At 35.6% G+C, this 19174-nt stretch overlaps 1 protein-coding gene and 1 long non-coding RNA gene across 2 annotated transcripts in view; one reads left to right on the top strand and one right to left on the bottom strand.

The window, feature by feature from the left end:
* Positions 1–1877: 1877 nt before the first annotated feature.
* Positions 1878–19174, bottom strand: part of LOC116712599 (kynurenine 3-monooxygenase-like) — a 32056-nt gene continuing 14759 nt past the window's right edge. Inside the window, exons 7-15 of the mRNA XM_032552408.1 lie at positions 17670–17835; positions 17502–17573; positions 16451–16572; positions 15839–15986; positions 15383–15440; positions 15211–15293; positions 6554–6655; positions 4764–4823; positions 1878–2755 (exon numbers count right to left, since the gene is read on the bottom strand). Coding sequence (XP_032408299.1) covers positions 2582–2755; positions 4764–4823; positions 6554–6655; positions 15211–15293; positions 15383–15440; positions 15839–15986; positions 16451–16572; positions 17502–17573; positions 17670–17835 — 985 coding nt within the window. The 3' untranslated portion in view covers positions 1878–2581. The remainder of the gene's footprint in view (positions 2756–4763; positions 4824–6553; positions 6656–15210; positions 15294–15382; positions 15441–15838; positions 15987–16450; positions 16573–17501; positions 17574–17669; positions 17836–19174) is intronic.
* Positions 7012–8228, top strand: LOC116712600 (uncharacterized). The gene is made up of 2 exons (XR_004337582.1): positions 7012–7359; positions 8187–8228. It is a non-coding gene; the product is annotated as an uncharacterized LOC116712600 (long non-coding RNA).

Here is a 19174-nt window from a genome sequence, read left to right on the forward strand (position 1 = left end):
CCACTGGCAGATTATTTCACGTATGACAAAACATTTTTCCAAGTACTTGTGGGCATTTATTATATTGTTTTATTTATTTATTGTGATAAATTTCTTATCATAATAATTTAGTTTCATTAATACAATAAAATTTATTATTAAATGGAGTTTAACTGGACTGTGTAAAAGTTTAGTGTATTACAAATGGAAATTTTTGAATGTTTTCAGGAGCATTATTTGTGTTTGTGAGGCTTTGATTGCCGGGCTATGCAGTCATAGTTACCTAAAAAAATAAGTAACAAATAGTTCTTATTGTCACTTTTATTGGTGTAGCAATAGTATCACAAATATTCACTGCAAAAACAACATTTTACCAAGTATTTTTGTCTAGTTTGTAGTGCAAATATCTTAGCACACTTGAAATAAGACGAAATTAACTTAAAAATAACTTTTCAGCAAGATTATTTACTTGCGTAAGGTAAATAATTCCTTAATATTGGTGAAAAAGTACCAGTTCCTTTGGCAGATAAATTAACGTATAACACGGGAAAAATGTTTGCCAACAGAACTAGCACTTTTTCATCAATATTAATGAATTATTTACTTTAAAAAAGCTCATACATCTTGCTAAAAAGTTACTTTTAAGTTAGTTTTATTTTATTTCAAGTGAATCTGCACTAGAAACTATACCAAAATACTTTGGAAGATATTCTGTTTTTCCAGTGTTGCGATAAAACTTTAAATCCGTTTTAGGTATGTCTAGTTATAAGTGAAATAATCTGAAAGTGAAACTAGTACTCTTTCATCAATATTAAGGATGGATTGAGTTAAAACAAGCCCCTTTATTTTGCTGAAAAGTTACTAGTAAGTTAGTTTTATCTTATTTAAAGTGTATTCAGATATTGGTAATACTTGGTAATATGTTATGTTTTTGCAGGTTAAGAGGACAGCGAAGTTCGGGTCAGCTTGTGATTTATGGTGATACATTTTGGTTGGTACCCAACTGCAAGTGTGTAAGGAAGATAAAAAATAAAGCTTATTTTTTTAACCATAAATACATCTTACTGTATGGATTCAGGAAAGAGACTCTATTTTAAACTAGCAGGTTTGTGTACTTCATCTCATTATCCAGTGCGATGAGATCCGACACTGTGAAGTGGCATTTGGTGAGAATATGTGAGGATTGCAGGAGTGTAATTAGGCAAAAGGAGATGAGATCAGGGTGGGACGTCCTGGGTGTCAGCTATGAATAGACATAATTAATGGATCTCCATGTCTAATAAAATCCCTTTTCACTGTGGACCTGAATGACTGAGTGGCCTCTTTGTTTTTTAATGTTTGGGGGAAAAGGCACATGTGTGAAGTTTACTACAATAAAGTAGTAGTTTATCTACTTTATTGTATTGTATTTAATGTACAGGAGCAGAAGCTGCTGAACTGATGTTAACCACCAACTTTAGAGAAAAATTGTAATATTACAAGAATAAAGTTGTCACCAAATCAAAATTCGGGAAAAAAGTTGGAATGATGTGAAAAAACAGTAATTATATTACTTGAATAAAGTAATAATAAGGGAAAAGGTTGTCATAATATAAGAAAAAATTCAAAATATTACAAGAATAAAGTAAAAATAATACAAGAAAACATTGTAATAAAGAATAAAATCATATCTTTATTCCTGAAACAACTTTTTTACATCTTTTTTTTTACCCCTCCAGGGGGTCTTTTGTGGGCTCTAGTGTCCCTTATATGATAGTGGGCTGACAGGAAACGGGGAAGGAGAAAGACATGCGGCAAATGTCGTCGGGTCCGGGAGTCGAACCCGCGACGGCCGCGTCGAGGACTCGAGGCCTCCAAATACGGGTCGCGCTAACCACTACGCCACCACGGCACGCCCAACTTCTTTACATCTTTATTCAGGTAATGTAACTTACCTGATCAAAGGTGTAGTAATAGAAGAAAAAGCTGTGATAAAAGAAGAAAGTCGCAATAATATGAAAATAAAATTCGTATTACAATAATAAACTTGAAATAACACAATAAAGTTGTAATTATGTGAGAAAGATTCACAATAATACAAAAGTAAAGCCATAATAAAACAGGAACAGTCATAATATTCTAACCTAAATATGTTTGAGAAAAAAATTATAATGTGAGAAAAAAGTAACAATGTGACATTAAAGCCATAAAACTACTAGAATAAGGTCGTATTTTAATAAGGCAGTAGTTTTATGAGACTAGCTCAGTGAAAAATAAATAATTAAAATGAGGAATGTTCAGCATCTTTGAAGTTATACATTGGTATCAGTTTTACAATTAAGGAATTGTTTCCATGGTTACTAATTAATTTATGCATATTATATGGCTGTTAGATCTACAAATAATTTAAAAGAAACATAAATCCACATCAATGTACATTAATTTTATTGTGACAAATAAAAATAAGGACTTATTTTAATGTGAAAATGTTATATAAAGATGAAATCTGTTCATTTGCTTTAATTGAAACATCCTAATTAATCAAATCTGAAGTCCACTGCTGCTCCATTATAAGATTTAATAATTGGATTTGTTCGTTCCCATGTTCTGAGGCTCCTGTCTGTCAGATCTGAGAGGCGGCGCCGACACGAGGCAGCGTCTTCAGGGCGGCCATCTTGTTCCAGATCTTCTCAGCTGTGATAACGAGCTTGTTGATCTCTGGAGGATTTTTAATGAGCAGATAGGAGCCGCCAACAGCAGCTCCCACAGCTCCTAGCAGCAGGCCACGGTTTATCACCTGCAGGGAAACAAACATGCCAATAATAATAATAATAATAATAAAAGCACCTAATTGGCTTTGATTCAGTCCTTAATATACTGCAAGTTTCTGCAAATATATAACATTTCCAGAGTGAGCTGTGTTTGGTTTTCAACTGGACCACTTTGTTCAACAAATACGCTGCAAAAACACAAAATCTTACCAAGTATTTTTGTCTAGTGTCCAGTGCAAATATTTTAGTACACTTAAAATGAGACAAAATTTACTTAAAAGTAACTTTTCAGCAAGATGTAGGAGCTTGTTGTAAGAAAATTATTTATGAATATTTCTAAAAAGAACTAGTTCCACTGGCAGATTATTTTACTTATAACATGGAGGGGAAAAAATCTTAGTGAAATAAAATATGAATAAAATTCAAACTTTTTAAATCAATATAAGGAATTGTTGACTTAAAACCAGATATTGAGATATTTTTGTCTTATTTCATGCATGCAAAAATATTTGCACTAAAAACAAGACCAACATTACTAGGTAAGATTTTATGTTTTTGCAGTGCATCAACGTTTGTCTATTAATAATCCAGTTACTCTCACTGTAGAACATCAGCTATGGAGAGACATTTCATTCAAAATTAAACCAATAAATGTAATAATTACATAGTTATTTGAAAAATTATAATAGATATTCTATCAAATAAATATTAAATAATTAAATATTCCCATTAAATAAAACATTGTGTATTTCCCTCTCTCCAAATATTTCATATTTATTTATTTCAAGATATCCTTACTTATTTTAATATTTCTTGATATTTATTTCATTTTGAATTAAATGGTTCTCCATAATCAGCATGCTGCCCTATTACTCACCAAATTTCTTTATTTTGTTTTCCTTACTAACACAAAAGGGATTTTACTGTTAAACATGTAAAATCAACATATAATGACAAAAAAATATATATAAATTTTTGATGAGAGAAAAGTGCAACAGCAAAATTTCCAAGAGTGAAAACACATCTTTTGTGCCAAATGGGGTATAAATTTATTTGGCAAATGGTGAACTAATAGCTTTTCCTCATAATTTCTTTAATCTAAATAACTTTTTGAAATAATAAAATATTACTATATGTACTTAAGTTTTAATGATCATTGCATGTTGTTATACTTTAAAGGAAATATGCACTTAGAGACAAAAGATTTGCTCTTTTTGTGGTGCAACATTAAACTATTTAGAAAAATTTTCATCCTTTTCCAAAAATTGCTTCATTTAGCTTCATTGCTTTACAGGTTAAGCTAATTCACCAATAGCACAGCATGATGTCGCCACCACTGTGTTTTCATAGTGGTTAATGTGTCATTAATCAGCAAAGATTAATGAGATTAATGAGAAAACTGAGATTAAATTATACACAGTTGAACTCTTTTCAGACGACTTAAAAATTGATGGTTTGTTTTACAGATTTCAGAGTCAATGGTGTGGAATAGATGCACATTTTTATTCATATTAACAAAACTGACTACTTTTTTTTTGTCCGTCACATAAAATCCCAATAACATTTTGGTTTTTGCAAAATGGGAAAAAAAATTCAAGCAGTATAAATTGATTTGCAAGGCAAGTATCCATGATTCATAGATTAACATTACTGAGACCTGGCCTTTAAACATAATGGACTTTACATTACAGTATTTCCAGGATGCTCTGTTTGAGCTCCATCTTCTTTCACGTGTCTGGCGGCTTCGTGAGGTCGTTTTAGTATTCCCCTTCATCACATCCATTTTAACCTTTGCCAACTCATTCACTATGGGGTGGAAACTATTTATGAGGTTGGCTGTGAAATCCCTGATGTCTCTTTGACTATCAGCAGAGAAACCATTAGCACGAGTCAGACACTTCCTGGTTCAAATCAGAAACATTTCTGCTCCACACAGCAACATATTCCAGCTGGAGAATCGCATTTTGAATGCTGCGACTTCACAACAGTGATGGATTAGAGAGGAAAATTAAACAGAAGGAGGAAGAAACTCACTTTGTCCTGCCAATGCCAGCGCTCCACAGCGACATGGTATCTGGTCCTGGTGAAAGTCACCTGAAAAACCAGAAAGAAACTAAAACCTGTAAGTTAAAATGCATAAAAAGTCTCAACACACATCTACACCGCAAAAACACAAAATCTTACCAAGTATTTTTGGTCTAGTTTATTGTGTAAATATTCTAGTACACTTTAAGTAAGACAAAACTAACTTATAGATAACTTTTCAGGAAGATATAGGAGTTTGTTTTAAGTAAATAACTCCTTAAAGTTGATGAAAAAGTACTATTTCCATTGGCGATTTATTTCACAGTCAACTGTCCCTGCGCCGTCTACCTAGCAACGCCAGCCAAGCCCAGCCCGTCACCTAGCAACACACTTCTAGTTCCGCCATGTTATTAAAAAAAAAAAAGTACTTTATTGATCCCAAAGGAAGTTTAATGTTGTTGTAACTCATTAATTCAGATTATAAGTACGGCATTTACTGTATAATTTATCACGATTAATTTCTTATGGTAAGAATTTTCATTTATCATTGTCATGATAAATTCCAACTAATGATTTTTTAAAATAATTTTTTTTTCAGTTTGTTGAATGAGAGTATTGATAAATACAAATAAATGTGAAAATATTAAATACATTTACTGTACTGTGTGGAGTTTAGTGTATTACAAATGGGAGTGTTTTTCAGAGGCAGTACTTGGTAAAGTTTTACAACATATGTCCAATAATAATCCAGTTGTTCTCACTGTAGGACATCAGCTATGGAGAGACATTTCATTCAAAATTAAATAAATAATGTTATTAAGCATGTTAGAAAGTATTCCATTAGATAAATAAACTGGTAGCTTTCCAAAGTTTCACATTTTCTCCTTTTGTCATGAAATGGTGTGGTGAGGGTGGTGAGGCAGACGCAGCAGACCCAGGTAAGATGAGTAATGGAGGTTTTAATGTAAAAAACACAGTCCAACCAACAGGCAGCACGGCCGAGCAGAAGCCAGGGCTCGACGCCGGTAGCAACCGTTAAACCAACGGACAACACGAAGGACTCAGACCACATTAGACGAGGACCCGACGAAGACACCGACACACAGGTGACACTAAATACACAGGAGGTAATTAGGGAACGAGAAACACCTGGGAGTAATGGAGGGGAGAACAGGACAACACGGAGACACAGAAAACTCGAAATAAACACACAGAAAAAACACGGAACATGACACCTTTCACTCCAACCTAATCTTATTTTTTTATGCTAAAGCAGTTTTAAGGCAGAGTGGCAAAACATGAAACTGCTACTTATTAGTTACTCTGCAGGTTGTTGCTAGGTAGCCAAAGAATGAGTGAGTTGCTAGGTAACCAGAGAGAGTAAGTGAGTTAGTTGATTCGACCAACCTTGCTAGCTAGTGGAGAAATTGAATTGCCCAGCCCTAACAGTAGCTACTATGCTGCAGTGACACATTGCGTGGCTTGGATAATTCACATTTTTTCAGGTCAACTTGTTGTTTCTTTCTGTTTCTGTTTATTGGTTTAGATATGCTGGAGAGACGGAGTTAAAAAGAGACAATTTTGCACCATAAATCGAGTTTCTGTTCTTTTTCCTGACATCTTTTTATTCTGTGTTCACGCTAATAAAACTAACAACGCTGCCTGAGGCAGCAGCTGCAACAAAAACCAATATGAAGGGTGCTTCATAATTTGTGTAAGATTTTTACGTGATTTTTAAAAATAAGAAATCACGTTATTGTTCTGTAAGTGTTGACAGCAGTGATCGAAGACACACTTACCATTGTGTAAAGAGGAATAATCATCTTCGGCATGAGGAGGTGAAGTAGATTGTCCACATGTTTTCTGAAAATAAACCATTTGGAGTTGACGTGCGCCCGCATCTGGAAAGTTAAACAGCAAATGTGTTTGTGAGGTGAATCAATGATGCTGAACTCCATTTTAATGTAAAAAAAATTAAATACATTTATTTCAAACTATCAAGCCAGTTTCTGCTTCAGATGATGAAATGGATCATTTTCATGTTTTGGCTACTGATTATCTGATGCATTTAGAGCTGCAACTAACTATTACTTAACATATTTTTCAGCAATTATTCTTACAATCAATTGATTAATATTCCCTTAAATAAATAAACCGGAACTTTTTCATCAATATTAAGAAATAAATATAGCCAAAGTGGTGATTTTTCCGAAGTTTCTCATTTTCTCTTTTCACTGCACCTCGATCTTTCAATTTTAAAGCAATTTTGAGGCAAAACATGAAACTGCTACTTATTAGTTACTCCTCTGGTTGTTGCTACGTAACGAAAGAGTGAGTGAGTTGCTAGGTAACCAAAGAGTGAGTGAGTTTTGGCAGTTGGCTGATTTTCAAAACGTGAGAGCCCACACAGGAGTCGATAAAAAAATGTTAGGTATAACGGTTGGATCGCACCGTGTGTGGTGTCCAGCCCCACGGAAGGAGCAACACGCCACACACGAACCGATTTCACTCATCGACATTCAGATTCCAGTCAGACAATCCCATAAAAATCCCTCTTTATTATACCCGAATTTAAAGTAAACAAAGACGACTGACAATGTAGAATGTAAAAAAAGAGGATAATTTAATGCTAGCTTTGGACAAAACGTTTGGCTCTTTCCTCTTTTAATCTTCCCGGGATCCTCGGCGAGTGACGTTCTCTGTGGGCGACGTGCAGCGACAAGGAAACCACAACACTGCGTGTTGACGTCACAGATCACAGAGTTTAATCTCATACAAAGCAATAAACAAACAAAGCTGCAGAGGAACAGAGATATGCATTCTTTACCTTGAGAGGAAAAAATAGAGAAAGAAAAATAAAATAAAAGACAAAGACGCGTCCTTGGAGAAAACTGCTGCAAAAAAGCAAAATAGTGGCAATTTTCTGGATTTTCTCTCCTAACACGAACTCTTATAGTAAAGAGGTGTTTCTCTATTTAATTTATGCATTCTAGGTGTTCCTCTTGTTGACCAACTGGAAGCTCCCAGAAAAACTTGGGAACTCCCCCTGATCTACGCAAAGATCAAAGGACCATCTGCGTTCTACCGAGACAAAGAAGCAGATTGCTGGCCCTGACCCCCCGTGGCTCCCACGGTCATTCTGAGTACAGAACGACCTGAGATAAGACCTCACAGATACCTGAGAAATCTAAAGTCTCTGTCTCCCAAGGAAAATGCTAATTTTATGGCTTCGCCTGTGGCCTGGCCTCACAGTGGGGGTCCCATTGAGAGATCTCCCTTAATCTGCATTTGGCCCCTGTTTGTCTGAATGCTTACCCCTCTGGTTTAGTTTTAAATGCTCAACACAAACCTGTTCAAAATAAGAGTGTTCCATATAGCTTTTAAGATTAACTGTATTAAGCACTAAAATAATCATATTTCCTTAACAAGAAGTAATAGTGATAGTTTGTGAGCTTACTCTGAGCGATAAAAGACGTAACAAAAAGAAAAGGCGTTGGATAAAAGAATGGAGGTGGCGCGGAGGTGAGTTGTTACGATTAGCAAGTGACAATCTTAAAACGAAGAATGTCCTAGAACTATCGTAAGGGGGAAATCGGGGCAAAAAATCATGACATGTGAAATGGGCTCGAAAGTGATAAGAAAGATATCAAATATCGCACTAATGAGAAGGTACGCGTCCCATTAGTAACCATGGAGATAATGCCGTACCGTCATGTTGCCTAGCATGCATAGAAAAAACTGGTTAGCAGCTGTCTTTGGTATGTTTTAAGGCTGCTCCGGTGAATGGGGAAACGCTCTTTATGACATAGTGATGTAAATGATGTGGTGTGAATTCAGGCAAAGTCAATAATTTGATCAACACAGGAGGGAGGAGGTGTGCGTCGGTTTTTAAGCTAGCTATTTCCAACTTGCGTAAATATGGCTATGAACCCCAACCAGGCCTGCTACACTGACAGACGAATTAGCTTGATTTGAACAAGTAATAGCCACGAATAAACTGGCAAAAACAACTTTGGAAAACAATTTCAGTCGCTCTGTTCAGTACTCCCGTCCCTCACTTCCAACGTTCGTCACGATGCCTCAAATGATTAAGTGACGTAGTTGCAAAGGGTTAATAGTATGCTGAGAACATGCTAGCTAATGTTAAAACAGCAAGATAAATGTGGGTAACCATGGCAACAAGGGAACCTTTAACGGCTGGTCTGTCTGTAGTCAAGTTGCGCGCGCATCCACTGTGTTTGCAAATAATCCTCTATATATTATAATACATGTTATTATATACAAATGATGGTATACCACATATATTATTATATATAAGGTAATATAATAATAATACTATAACAGTATCATTATCTTATTGATATTAAATGTAGTAATAATAATAATAATAATAATAAAGTAATATAATAATAATATTATAAAGAAATTTATAATTCATTTGTTTATTATTATAAACAAGTTTAAATTTTATTCCACCATCCATCCATTATCTAACACAAACAAAATCTTTTTGGACTGTGGGAGGAAGCCGGAGCGCCTGGAGAGAACCCATGCATGACATTTTCAAGATTTTTATTAATTCTTGAAAATTGAAGAATTATAGTATTTTAATTATAGTGTCCAATACAAAACATATGCAACAAAAATTACAATTTTACCTTATTACCATTGTACATAAAAAAAAATAGAATACTGCACAGAAATAACCGCTGAAAAAAGCGACAAGTATGGAAGCATCAGAAAAGGAAGTAAGCAAAGGAAAGCAAATACAAAAGAAAATAAGGACACTACCGGTTAGAATCAAACATTTACACCATAAATGTTCTGCATTTTGGTTGTGAATGTCTTCCTCCATGAGAACTTTCCCGTCCGGGTCAGTTTTTACTTTGCCCACAGTGACAAAACTGTTCCCACGGATTGTGGATTCATCCTGAGCACCATTCTGAGATGTTCTGTCTGTTAAATCAGTTGCTGTGCAAACTTTCAGGTCCAGGTCCATTTTTTCTTTTGCACCAGAGGAAGATTGGTACCCAGGGACTGGGGTCGCACCTTGAGCTTTGTTTGGCAGTGTCTCGTTTTTCAAACTAATAGCTTCGACTGTAGAGAAAACCTTGTCTGTCTCTGGGCAAATTCTCAGTTTCAGGTAAAATTTTTGTTTGGCACCAGTGGGAGATTGGTACCCAAGGACTGGGGTCGGATCTTGAGCTCCGTTGTGCAATGTCTCTTTTTTCAAACTAAGGACAGTTTTTTCTTTGACTGGAGAGAAAACTGTCTCTTTCTCCGTGTGAACGTTCCCATCCGGGTCGGTTTTTACTTTAGGAACAAATTTTCCCGTGTTCCTAAAGGCTCTGGCCACATTTCGAGCGCGGTTTTGAGACGTCGTGTTTCTCCAATCAATCGCATTGCACACTTTCCCGTCCGGGTCGGTTTTTACCTTGGGAACATCTTTCCCACTGTTGTCAGAGACCTGTCTCTTCTCCTGATCGCTGCCTTTTGACGTCGTGTTTGTCAAGCTGATCTCTTTGACTTCTGAGAAATCTTTCTCTCTTCTCTTGGGAAGAGTCGACTTATCCATCCCCTGGTCTTTGCTCGCAGGCTGAGAGCTGCCTTCATCCTGATCAGTCCCAGGAAAGTAATTGTCGTAGAGCTTCTTCATTCCTACTATCGCCACGTATCCGAGTCCAAAAAGTACAGGAACTGGCACCTTTCCGAAAATATTCATGGTGAAATGCTGTGTTTACAATCAACCAACTGCTGGGATCCTAACTGCTGTTCTGAGAAACAAGCCTCCAGAGCCTCATAGATCTTCTTTGGTCTATGATGTCATCTGTGACCTCATCAATGAACTCACTGTCGTTCTGGGGCAAGGTCTTGCTTCTGGTCGTTGCTATGGAGACGATCAGATCAGTTCTGCATGAATTAAACTATTGACCCTTTGCACGTGACGTCACGGTTTCCAGAGCTCCGCCCACTCCGCCTTGACGGACGTCAAAGCAACCAATGCGCTCCTTTAAAGCTGGTCTAAAAGCAGGACGTCTGGAGCTTCATATCGCTTCCATTTAGTTGATTCACCAACCTTGCTAGCTAGCAGAGAGGTTTAGCGGCTAAAGTTTCACCTCTTCCTAAATCCCCCAGAATGCTGTGTGGTTCTTAATTGTATTTTATTGATATTATTGAATATTCTATTTCATAAATGAAGCTTATTTATAAAATATTTGAAATAAATTTAAAATACAAAAAAACCACGTACTGAAATTTATGAGTTTAATTTTAAAAAATAAACATTTTAATGATTAAATTGCAATAATGTTGCAATTTAATGAAGCGTTCCTTTAGTGAATGTGTAATTTATTTTCATTTTTGTAGAATTTGAACCCTGTGAAACTAAAGTTATACCACTTGAAACGTTTTTGTAGAACATATTCTGTGCTGCCTTTTGTAAGTTAAGCTGGACCAGCAAGGTTGAAAACCGCACTAGAACGCCCCCTGGTGGATATTTTGTTATGTTTTGGTGACGCTAAAAAAAGAATATAGATCCAAGATGGTGGAACGCAACACGAACAGTTCATGGATTAAGCTGATTATTATCCTTACACGTTGTGTTTCCGACAAGATTTGTTCGTAAGTATTGGTTAATTGTGAAAGCAATAATTGTCTCTTTGTTTTATGTAACTGGTGTAAATAACTGTACGCTGGAGTCATTTAGGAAAAAGTTTTTATTTTTAGCTAGCAGCAAGAACGGCTAATTTGCAATGTTCGTTGGCTAATACTCAGTTTTGTATGTTTCAGTTTATGATGGCCAAAGTGATGGCAGTGGTCAGAGGCCACTCTTCAATAAACAAATAGAAAAGAAACAAGTTTGGTTATTGGAGCGTCGTTGTCTGGCTGTCAAGCTGCTGAAAACTCAAAATCTCAGGGCGAGGACAGCACATATTCACAGATAAAGGGCTTTCTCATATCTTAAATGGGAGATTTTCTGTATTTTGCACAGTTTTGACTTAATTATTGCTCTGATTGTGTTGTTCTTTCAGCAATTGGCTTTTTTGAGTCTGTATGTTCAAGTTTGGAGTTTGGTAGTAACTAGCAGTGATGTCAGTAACATGTTACTTAGTAACTTAGTACTTAGTAACGCGTTGCCATTTCATATCCAGTAGTCAGAATACAGTTACTTATCAAAATTATTTTGCGTTACTGTCCGTTACTATTTTCATTTGGAATTTAATTTTATTTCCTCTACGTGTCTTGTTGAGGGATCGCCGTTTCCATGCGACAGTATCAGCAGCGACAGAAACGTAAACAATGGAGGGAAGCGGGAGATGCGCATTTTGTTGGTAGAAAAACAGGAACTATTTTGAGTTTTTGTCGCCAAGTCCGATTATTATAAGCGGCTGTGGACTTCTTTTTTTTTAAAAGTCGCTTGCAAATGTAATGAGTCGCAGGTTTCGCTTTTTGGGCTCGTTTTTGAACGTGAAGTTGCTCATTTGGGTTTTTAAATAAGCAGACATAAACCCCAGAAAATGTCTGACCTCCAATTAGTTTTAGTCAGGTTCTCCCTGTCCATCATTTCCCGGATGATCCGTCCCGCTGTGTCTTTGTTAATGTCAAGTTAATAATATATTACCTGTCAATTACGTCGTTCTATCCAGAACATTGGAAACATCGAGACTAATATGAACAGCGCAATAAACGTGAAAACAACCACGAATGAACAAGTCCGTAAAGTTGTTCAACTAAACGGCATTAAAATTATTAATATTAAGATAAGTGCCACAAATCTGTGCAGCAGCCATCTGGACTGTGGAGCCGCAGGAGGAGTTGCGCTCTGACACCAAACGCAGGGCCGTAACTCACAACCTGGAGGCTGGGGGGCACAGGGGGGTTAAAATCCTTAGAGTTTTCTAGACAATAGTGGACCACACAAAAACATGCACAAATTACTAACTTTTTTTTTGTACTGTAACCATTAAAAAATCTCCCCTTCAGTTCAACCTTATAAATGGAGACACATTGTTGATGTTACTATTATAAAATAGCTTACAATTAAGTTTTGGCAAAGCTCAATGTAATTTTCACAGCGTTGTTGTTAGCAGCTGCTGAAAGTAACTTAAAAAAAGTTACTTTTAATGTAACTTAGTTACTTCCCAAATCAAGTAGTAATCTAACTGAGTTACTTTTTCAAGGAGTAATCAGTAATCCGATTAAAGTTACTTTAACTATGTAACTATGCCATCACTGGTAACTAGTTACTTTTACTTGAGTAACTTTTTTGAAAAAATGTACTTTTCTGAGTACCTTTTACTTTTACTCGAGTAAATTTTATTATGAAGTATTTCTGCTCTTACTTGAGTAAAATTTCTGGAGTCTCTGAATGAAAAACAAACATGTTTTAACCAAACATCCACCAGACACACACCTGCAGTTTATGTTTGTTATTGAAAGAAACTGATTTGGAACATTTTTATTGTTAGTTTTTGTTACTTATATGAATTATTGTCATTTTTGTCCTTAAAATACCAAAATTTCCACTAAACTTTATATTTTGTTCCATCTGATTATGTAACTTTTAAATATTAAATGATTGATAAATTGATCAGTTACTCGGTACTTGAGTAGACTTTTTACCAAACACTTTTTTACTCCTATTTGAGTAATTTCCTGGATGAAAACTTTTTACTTTTACTTGATTAAAATTATGTGGAAGTAGCGCTACTCTTACTTGAGTATACTTTTTTTTATACTCTACCACCTCTGCTCAAGTTAACGATTAATCGGTTACTAAATTAGTTGATGATTATTTCAACAATCAATTAATCGTTTGCTCAATGTTTAGTTTTTGCTGGACACTTTGCACCTGTTTCCAGGTCGTCTCTCTGCTGGATGCCTTTTATAAATCCCTGCGTTTGATTTTAAAGCAGCTTGTTTTCCTGCAGAGGAACAAACTGCTTTTTTCTTTCCTGCTTCCAGCGACTGAATCACTAGCAGCCCTGAGCTCCAGAGCGCTGGACTGAAAACCGGCAGTCAGGGGCTTTTAGCTTTCATGTTCCGAGTCAGTGGAGCAACGGGAGGAAATCTTTAAACAAGTCTCTTTAGCTGGGTTGATGATTAGAACCGGTTCAGAGCAATGCTCGGTTTTGGATTTGTTTGAGCAAACCCAGAACAATGATGTAATATAAACTGCATTCTCTAAAGTAAGCAGAGATGCTCAGATCTGATATTAATATCTGTATCGGTACCTTCATTGTTCCCCATCCATAAGGGCAGATCTATTCAGTCTAGTTCTATGCTTTGTTTTTTATATTTACATTTCCTAATTCCACTTTCCGAACCATTTGAAAGAAGGTTTATTGGAGTTTATTATTTATATGTTTGACCAACGTAGTCAACACATTGTTTTTGTCAGTTTCTTTGTTATTTGTTCTACATTAGAATTTTACTGACGGAACAAATTAAAATTGGTTTTCCACATTTAACCAAGATTGTGAAGTTATTGTTGTATTTAAATGTGCTGTGCTGGCGCAGAGTTATCAAATAGTTTTTCAACTAAATATATTTATGTCTGTATTTAAAAAAAACAACTAAATTTCAAGTCAATTCAGCATCATTTTTCTGAATTAAATCGGTATCGGCCGATAGGTGAGAAGAGTTGATCAGTGCAACCAATAAATGATAAAAGATCATTATCATCTTTTATTTATAAAAGATCATTATAAAATCTGAAACTTTAGATTTCCTGAAACTAAAGTTTCCATTTAGTTGTAAATGGAAACTTTTACAACTAAAAAGTTTAGTTGTAAACTAAATCTGATGGAATCTGATTTTAGTTAGTTGTTCAAATCTACAGTACTTTAAAAATTATCATGTTTTGTACTTTGTTTTAGGAAAAAATGCACAAATTAATTTTATTTTTCTGTTTATCACATTAATATTTTATTAAAATATTTTATAAACACATTTAAACTTTGTCCAGATTCTATTAAACTAATTGAAAGAAAAATTCACAAAAACTTCAAAAGATCAGAAGTTTGATAAACTTAAATCATAAATAGTATCGATATTGTATTGGTATTGACATCAATATCCATATGAATATCAGTGATTCTGGCCTTGTATTTACTTTTGTTTTGGATCAATAAAAATATCTCGAATAGTTCAGCTTGGGAATCAAATATCTACAAAAACATAATGTAAAAAAAAGCTTTTTTAAAAAAAATAAAATATCTGAAATAGTGTGGCTGGGGAACTAAATTTCTACAAAAACTCAGGGAAAATAAATATTTTTAAAAATATCTGGTGAAATAGTGTAGTTTGGAAAAAACAGAGGGGAAAAAAAGACATTTTCTGAAAAATATCTGAAATAGTGTGGATGGAGAATCAAATATTTGTATTGGAGTGAAAATTTCTAACTAAAACTAATGTAACTAAAAGTGCATGTGAAGTAGAAATTTAACTGAATTACTTCGACATAGTTGTACATGGCCAGATCTGCGATGGCGTGGTCGTCAGGAACCCGGACCCTGGAGTACTCTGGCAGCACGACACCTGTGCAGGTAAAACCCAGAATGACTCTGTTACCGACTCCGGACTCTTTCTGCACCAGTAGTTTTTATTTAAAAAACATGGACACTTACTGAAATCCTCATTGAACTGATTCATTATTTCATCAAAGACAATGCAGTCTTCAAAACCCTGAAAGCATAAAAGAAAGAAAGAATATGAGTGATTCTTTAGTACAGTTTTGAACAGATCTAAAGTGATTCTTTTCCAGAGTTAAGAACTAATCTGAAGTGATTCTTTGAGCTGAAAAGATCAAAGTGATTCTTTGGGGAGTTATGAACAGATCTAAAGTGATTCTTTAGGGCATTTTGAACAGACCTAAAATGATTCTTTGAATTGTCATGAACATATCAAACCAATTCTTTTGGGCGTTATGAACAGATCTAAGTGATTCTTTAGGGCGTTTTGAACGGACCTAAAGTGATTCTTTAGATTGTTATGTACAGATCTAAAGTGATTCTTTGTTCACGTTTTGATCGGATCTAAAGTGATTCTCTGTCAGCCCGCCTCCCGTACTCGGCGGTACTCACGGCGTTCATCCCCTGGCCATAGAAAGGCACCACAGCGTGGGCCGCGTCCCCCATGAGGACGCATTTGTCCCCGATGTGATACGGGGAGCACTTCACGGAGACCATGGCCTGAGCAGGCAGGCGGAAATAATCCCTCCTGAGGGCAGCACTGCAAAGGACAAAAGCAAACAAAACCATTACAAACTTGCTCAGAGTAGCTGATCTAATCTGATGTTTTCTTCCTAAACAACGGAGTCGCCCTGCTTGCAGTGAAAGCGTCTGTCACAGCCGGGTACTGCAGAGCGGCGCGATCTGTCCGCTGTGGTTTAAAGAAAACGGGAGGAAAGCCCGCGCTGGGCTGCTCATGCCTGACCGCTCTGAATAAAAGTCTCAGACTTTATTAAGGCTACTTGCATCCTGCCGTCTATCCGTCACCCGCCGAAAATTAAAAGCCTTGCGGCGGCAGGAATCTGTGTGAGCATTCAATTTCACAGTCCGCTGCTGATGCGCCCGCTTTGGGTGGGGTGACGGCGGCTGAAGGTGTTTCTGACGACAACCCAACAGGTCGGGATGAAGAGGCAGGAAGGAGGAAGAGGAGACGCTGCGTCAGACGGACGGAGAAAGGTCGCTTACGCTCCAATTAGCGGGATGGCATCAGGGAAGTATTTTTGGAAAAACTCAATGACTTCGTCTCCTGTGGTGATTTTCTCAAACTCCTCAAAGGGCATGAAGAGGGTGCAGGTAAACGTCTTGTCCTAAATTAGAAAATAAACAAAAGATGCTTTAATATTATCCTTAAAACACATTAAATTTTTATGTGGGCCTGTAGACCAGAGGTGTCCAAACTTTTTGCCACGCGGGACAGAAGAGGATTAGGCCACTGAAACAAAAAATGCTGACTTTGATCTCAGAAAAAAAATTAACTGATTAAAATTAAGAGATTAATTACAGACCAAAGAAACCAAACAAAACAACCTAAAACCAAGGGTCATTTTAAATCACTACTTAAAACTTATTTTATTTGTTAGCATTTAATTAAGTCCTGATACTGTAACTTTTCTGTTGTGATGTTTTATTTTTATTTTATTTATTTACTTTCTTAATTTTCATAAATTTATTCTCGTGTTATTGTTTTTGTACTAAACTTGGTGCAGTTTAAACCTGTTTCTAAAAGTCATACATCAATAAATTTGATATTGAAAGTAGACCGATATTTATTGTGGATCCAAAACCTGAATTTTTTTTTTTTATTAATCTCAACATTGTCAACATTTGAATTCAGAATTCTTTTTTTGTAGAAATCTAAGAATTAAGTTTTTTTTTGTAGCAAATTTCCTTGTTTTTCTAGAAAGATTCTGAGATTACTCTCAAAATTTCTGAGATTTCCGGCAGAAATTCACAACATATTATTACTTTATTTTTGCAAGTTTTCTGTATTAAAAGAAATGCATCTAGTTTAACCTTTTATTTGCAAATTTTCCGCAAAAATTGTCAAAAACATTAGTTTAAGTGATGTTAACTCCCACCTGCAGATGGCAGTATTTCTTACTTTTACAACACCGCTGCCTGAAACTGATGAAATCTGTTCAATCGAGCGAATAAACTGTTCTTTGTTGCGTTTTTTCTCCTGTACACGTTCAAAAAAGTAAAAAAAAAATGATAAAGAAATGCATTTCCCACTCACCAGGTTGGGGAGAGCGATCATCATGAAGGTGTTTCTGGGCCAGATGTGCAGGTAGTTTGGCTTCATAGCAAACTGCAGATGATGATGAAGGTGGAAATAAGCCAAGATGTGAAAAAGCAAAGTCTGATTGTGAATCTGAGCCTCAAGCCGAAGTAAAACCCGTCTGACCTCCCCGTTTCTCGGCGGCATGGTGAGCTCCATGTATCCGTGCGGGATGTACGTCTGGCTGTAGTTGAAGCAGCTGCGGCGCAGGAACTGCTTCCGGACGGCGGAGAATGCGCCGTCGCAACCGACGATCAGGTCCGCTTGAGTCTGCGTCTTGGATCCGTCCGGCCTGAGAATGAGATACTTACACTTAAATGTGATCAAAGTATGGCTGAGACATACGATTATTTTAATAATCAATTATTCTGTCGATTAATCGGATGAAAAATGTCAACATTCTGTAACCACTGAAGCCTTGCTTTAAAGATGATTCTGACTTTAATATCAGAATTCAGACTTTTTTCCCTCAGAATCAGAATTACTTAAATCGTTTATGCAGAATCAGGCAAATCTATTCATAAGACTCAAATCACGGGTCCACTGGATCAATCATAGAACAAAGAAGAAATATTTGTGATTATTTTTATATGCTAACAAAATAATTGACACAATACACCTAAGAATGTTTGGTTATTTATTTGAATTTTGACATAAAATTTAAATTCTGAGAAAAATTTTGAATTTTGAGAAAAAAGTCAAAATTCTGAAAAAAAATTCAATTTCTTTTTGTTCAGTGTCCCTAATCCTCTTCCATAAAAAGCATATTTACTGACAAAGGTTGTTTTTTTGTCTTAAGTTGAAAATGCATATATTTTTGTACAGTTTTGTCTTTATTGCTGCTCTGACTGTTATTTGAGTAAATGGCCTTTTTTGAGTCCGGTTAACGATTAATCGATTATCTCGATAATTAATCTGATTAATCGTTTCAGCCCTGAATTAAAGCAACTCTTCCACCTGAATTTAATCTAAATGTTTTCAACAATCTGTTGTTTTTAGCCTGGGAGCTCATTAATTTACATTCTTATTCTTATTTCATTGTAATATTTTAAAATATTTATTGAGTTTTCACATGATTGACAAACACAATATAGCTCATGTTCATGAGCAACACTTTCCAGATTTTGTCTCTACCAGCTTTAAAGACTAAATTATTTCCAGTTTTTTTTTAGTAAAAAAACCTCAGATTGAATGAGATGTGTTTTGGGTCAGATTCTGTCTGTCTGTACTTTGACTGGGCCATTCTAACACACAGCTACTCTTTGACCTAAACCACAGATGTAGGACAGTTTACCGCTCACATTTGTGGCTGCAGTTTGAGGAAATGTAAAACTGTAAAGCACCACACTGTAAAAAGTCACCTTTAAAAAAAACAAGAAAAAGTATAAAAAATATGGTATATTTTACTTAAAATAAGAAAACATTTCTGGAAACAGAACAATAAAATGACACTTGTAAAAACTTTCCAAAATAAGTAAAAATACCTTAAAATTAATGTAGTTTCACTTATAACATGACCACTTTTATTTATGCAAATAAGATTATTTTCAAAATATGTAAATATTCTTGAATTATGAAAATGGTACTTGACATTTAAGCATTATATTTCTTGAAACTGATACAAAGGATTC

This window comes from Xiphophorus hellerii, chromosome 22 (assembly GCF_003331165.1).
Source record: "Xiphophorus hellerii strain 12219 chromosome 22, Xiphophorus_hellerii-4.1, whole genome shotgun sequence".
In the NCBI taxonomy this organism is placed as follows: domain Eukaryota; kingdom Metazoa; phylum Chordata; class Actinopteri; order Cyprinodontiformes; family Poeciliidae; genus Xiphophorus; species Xiphophorus hellerii.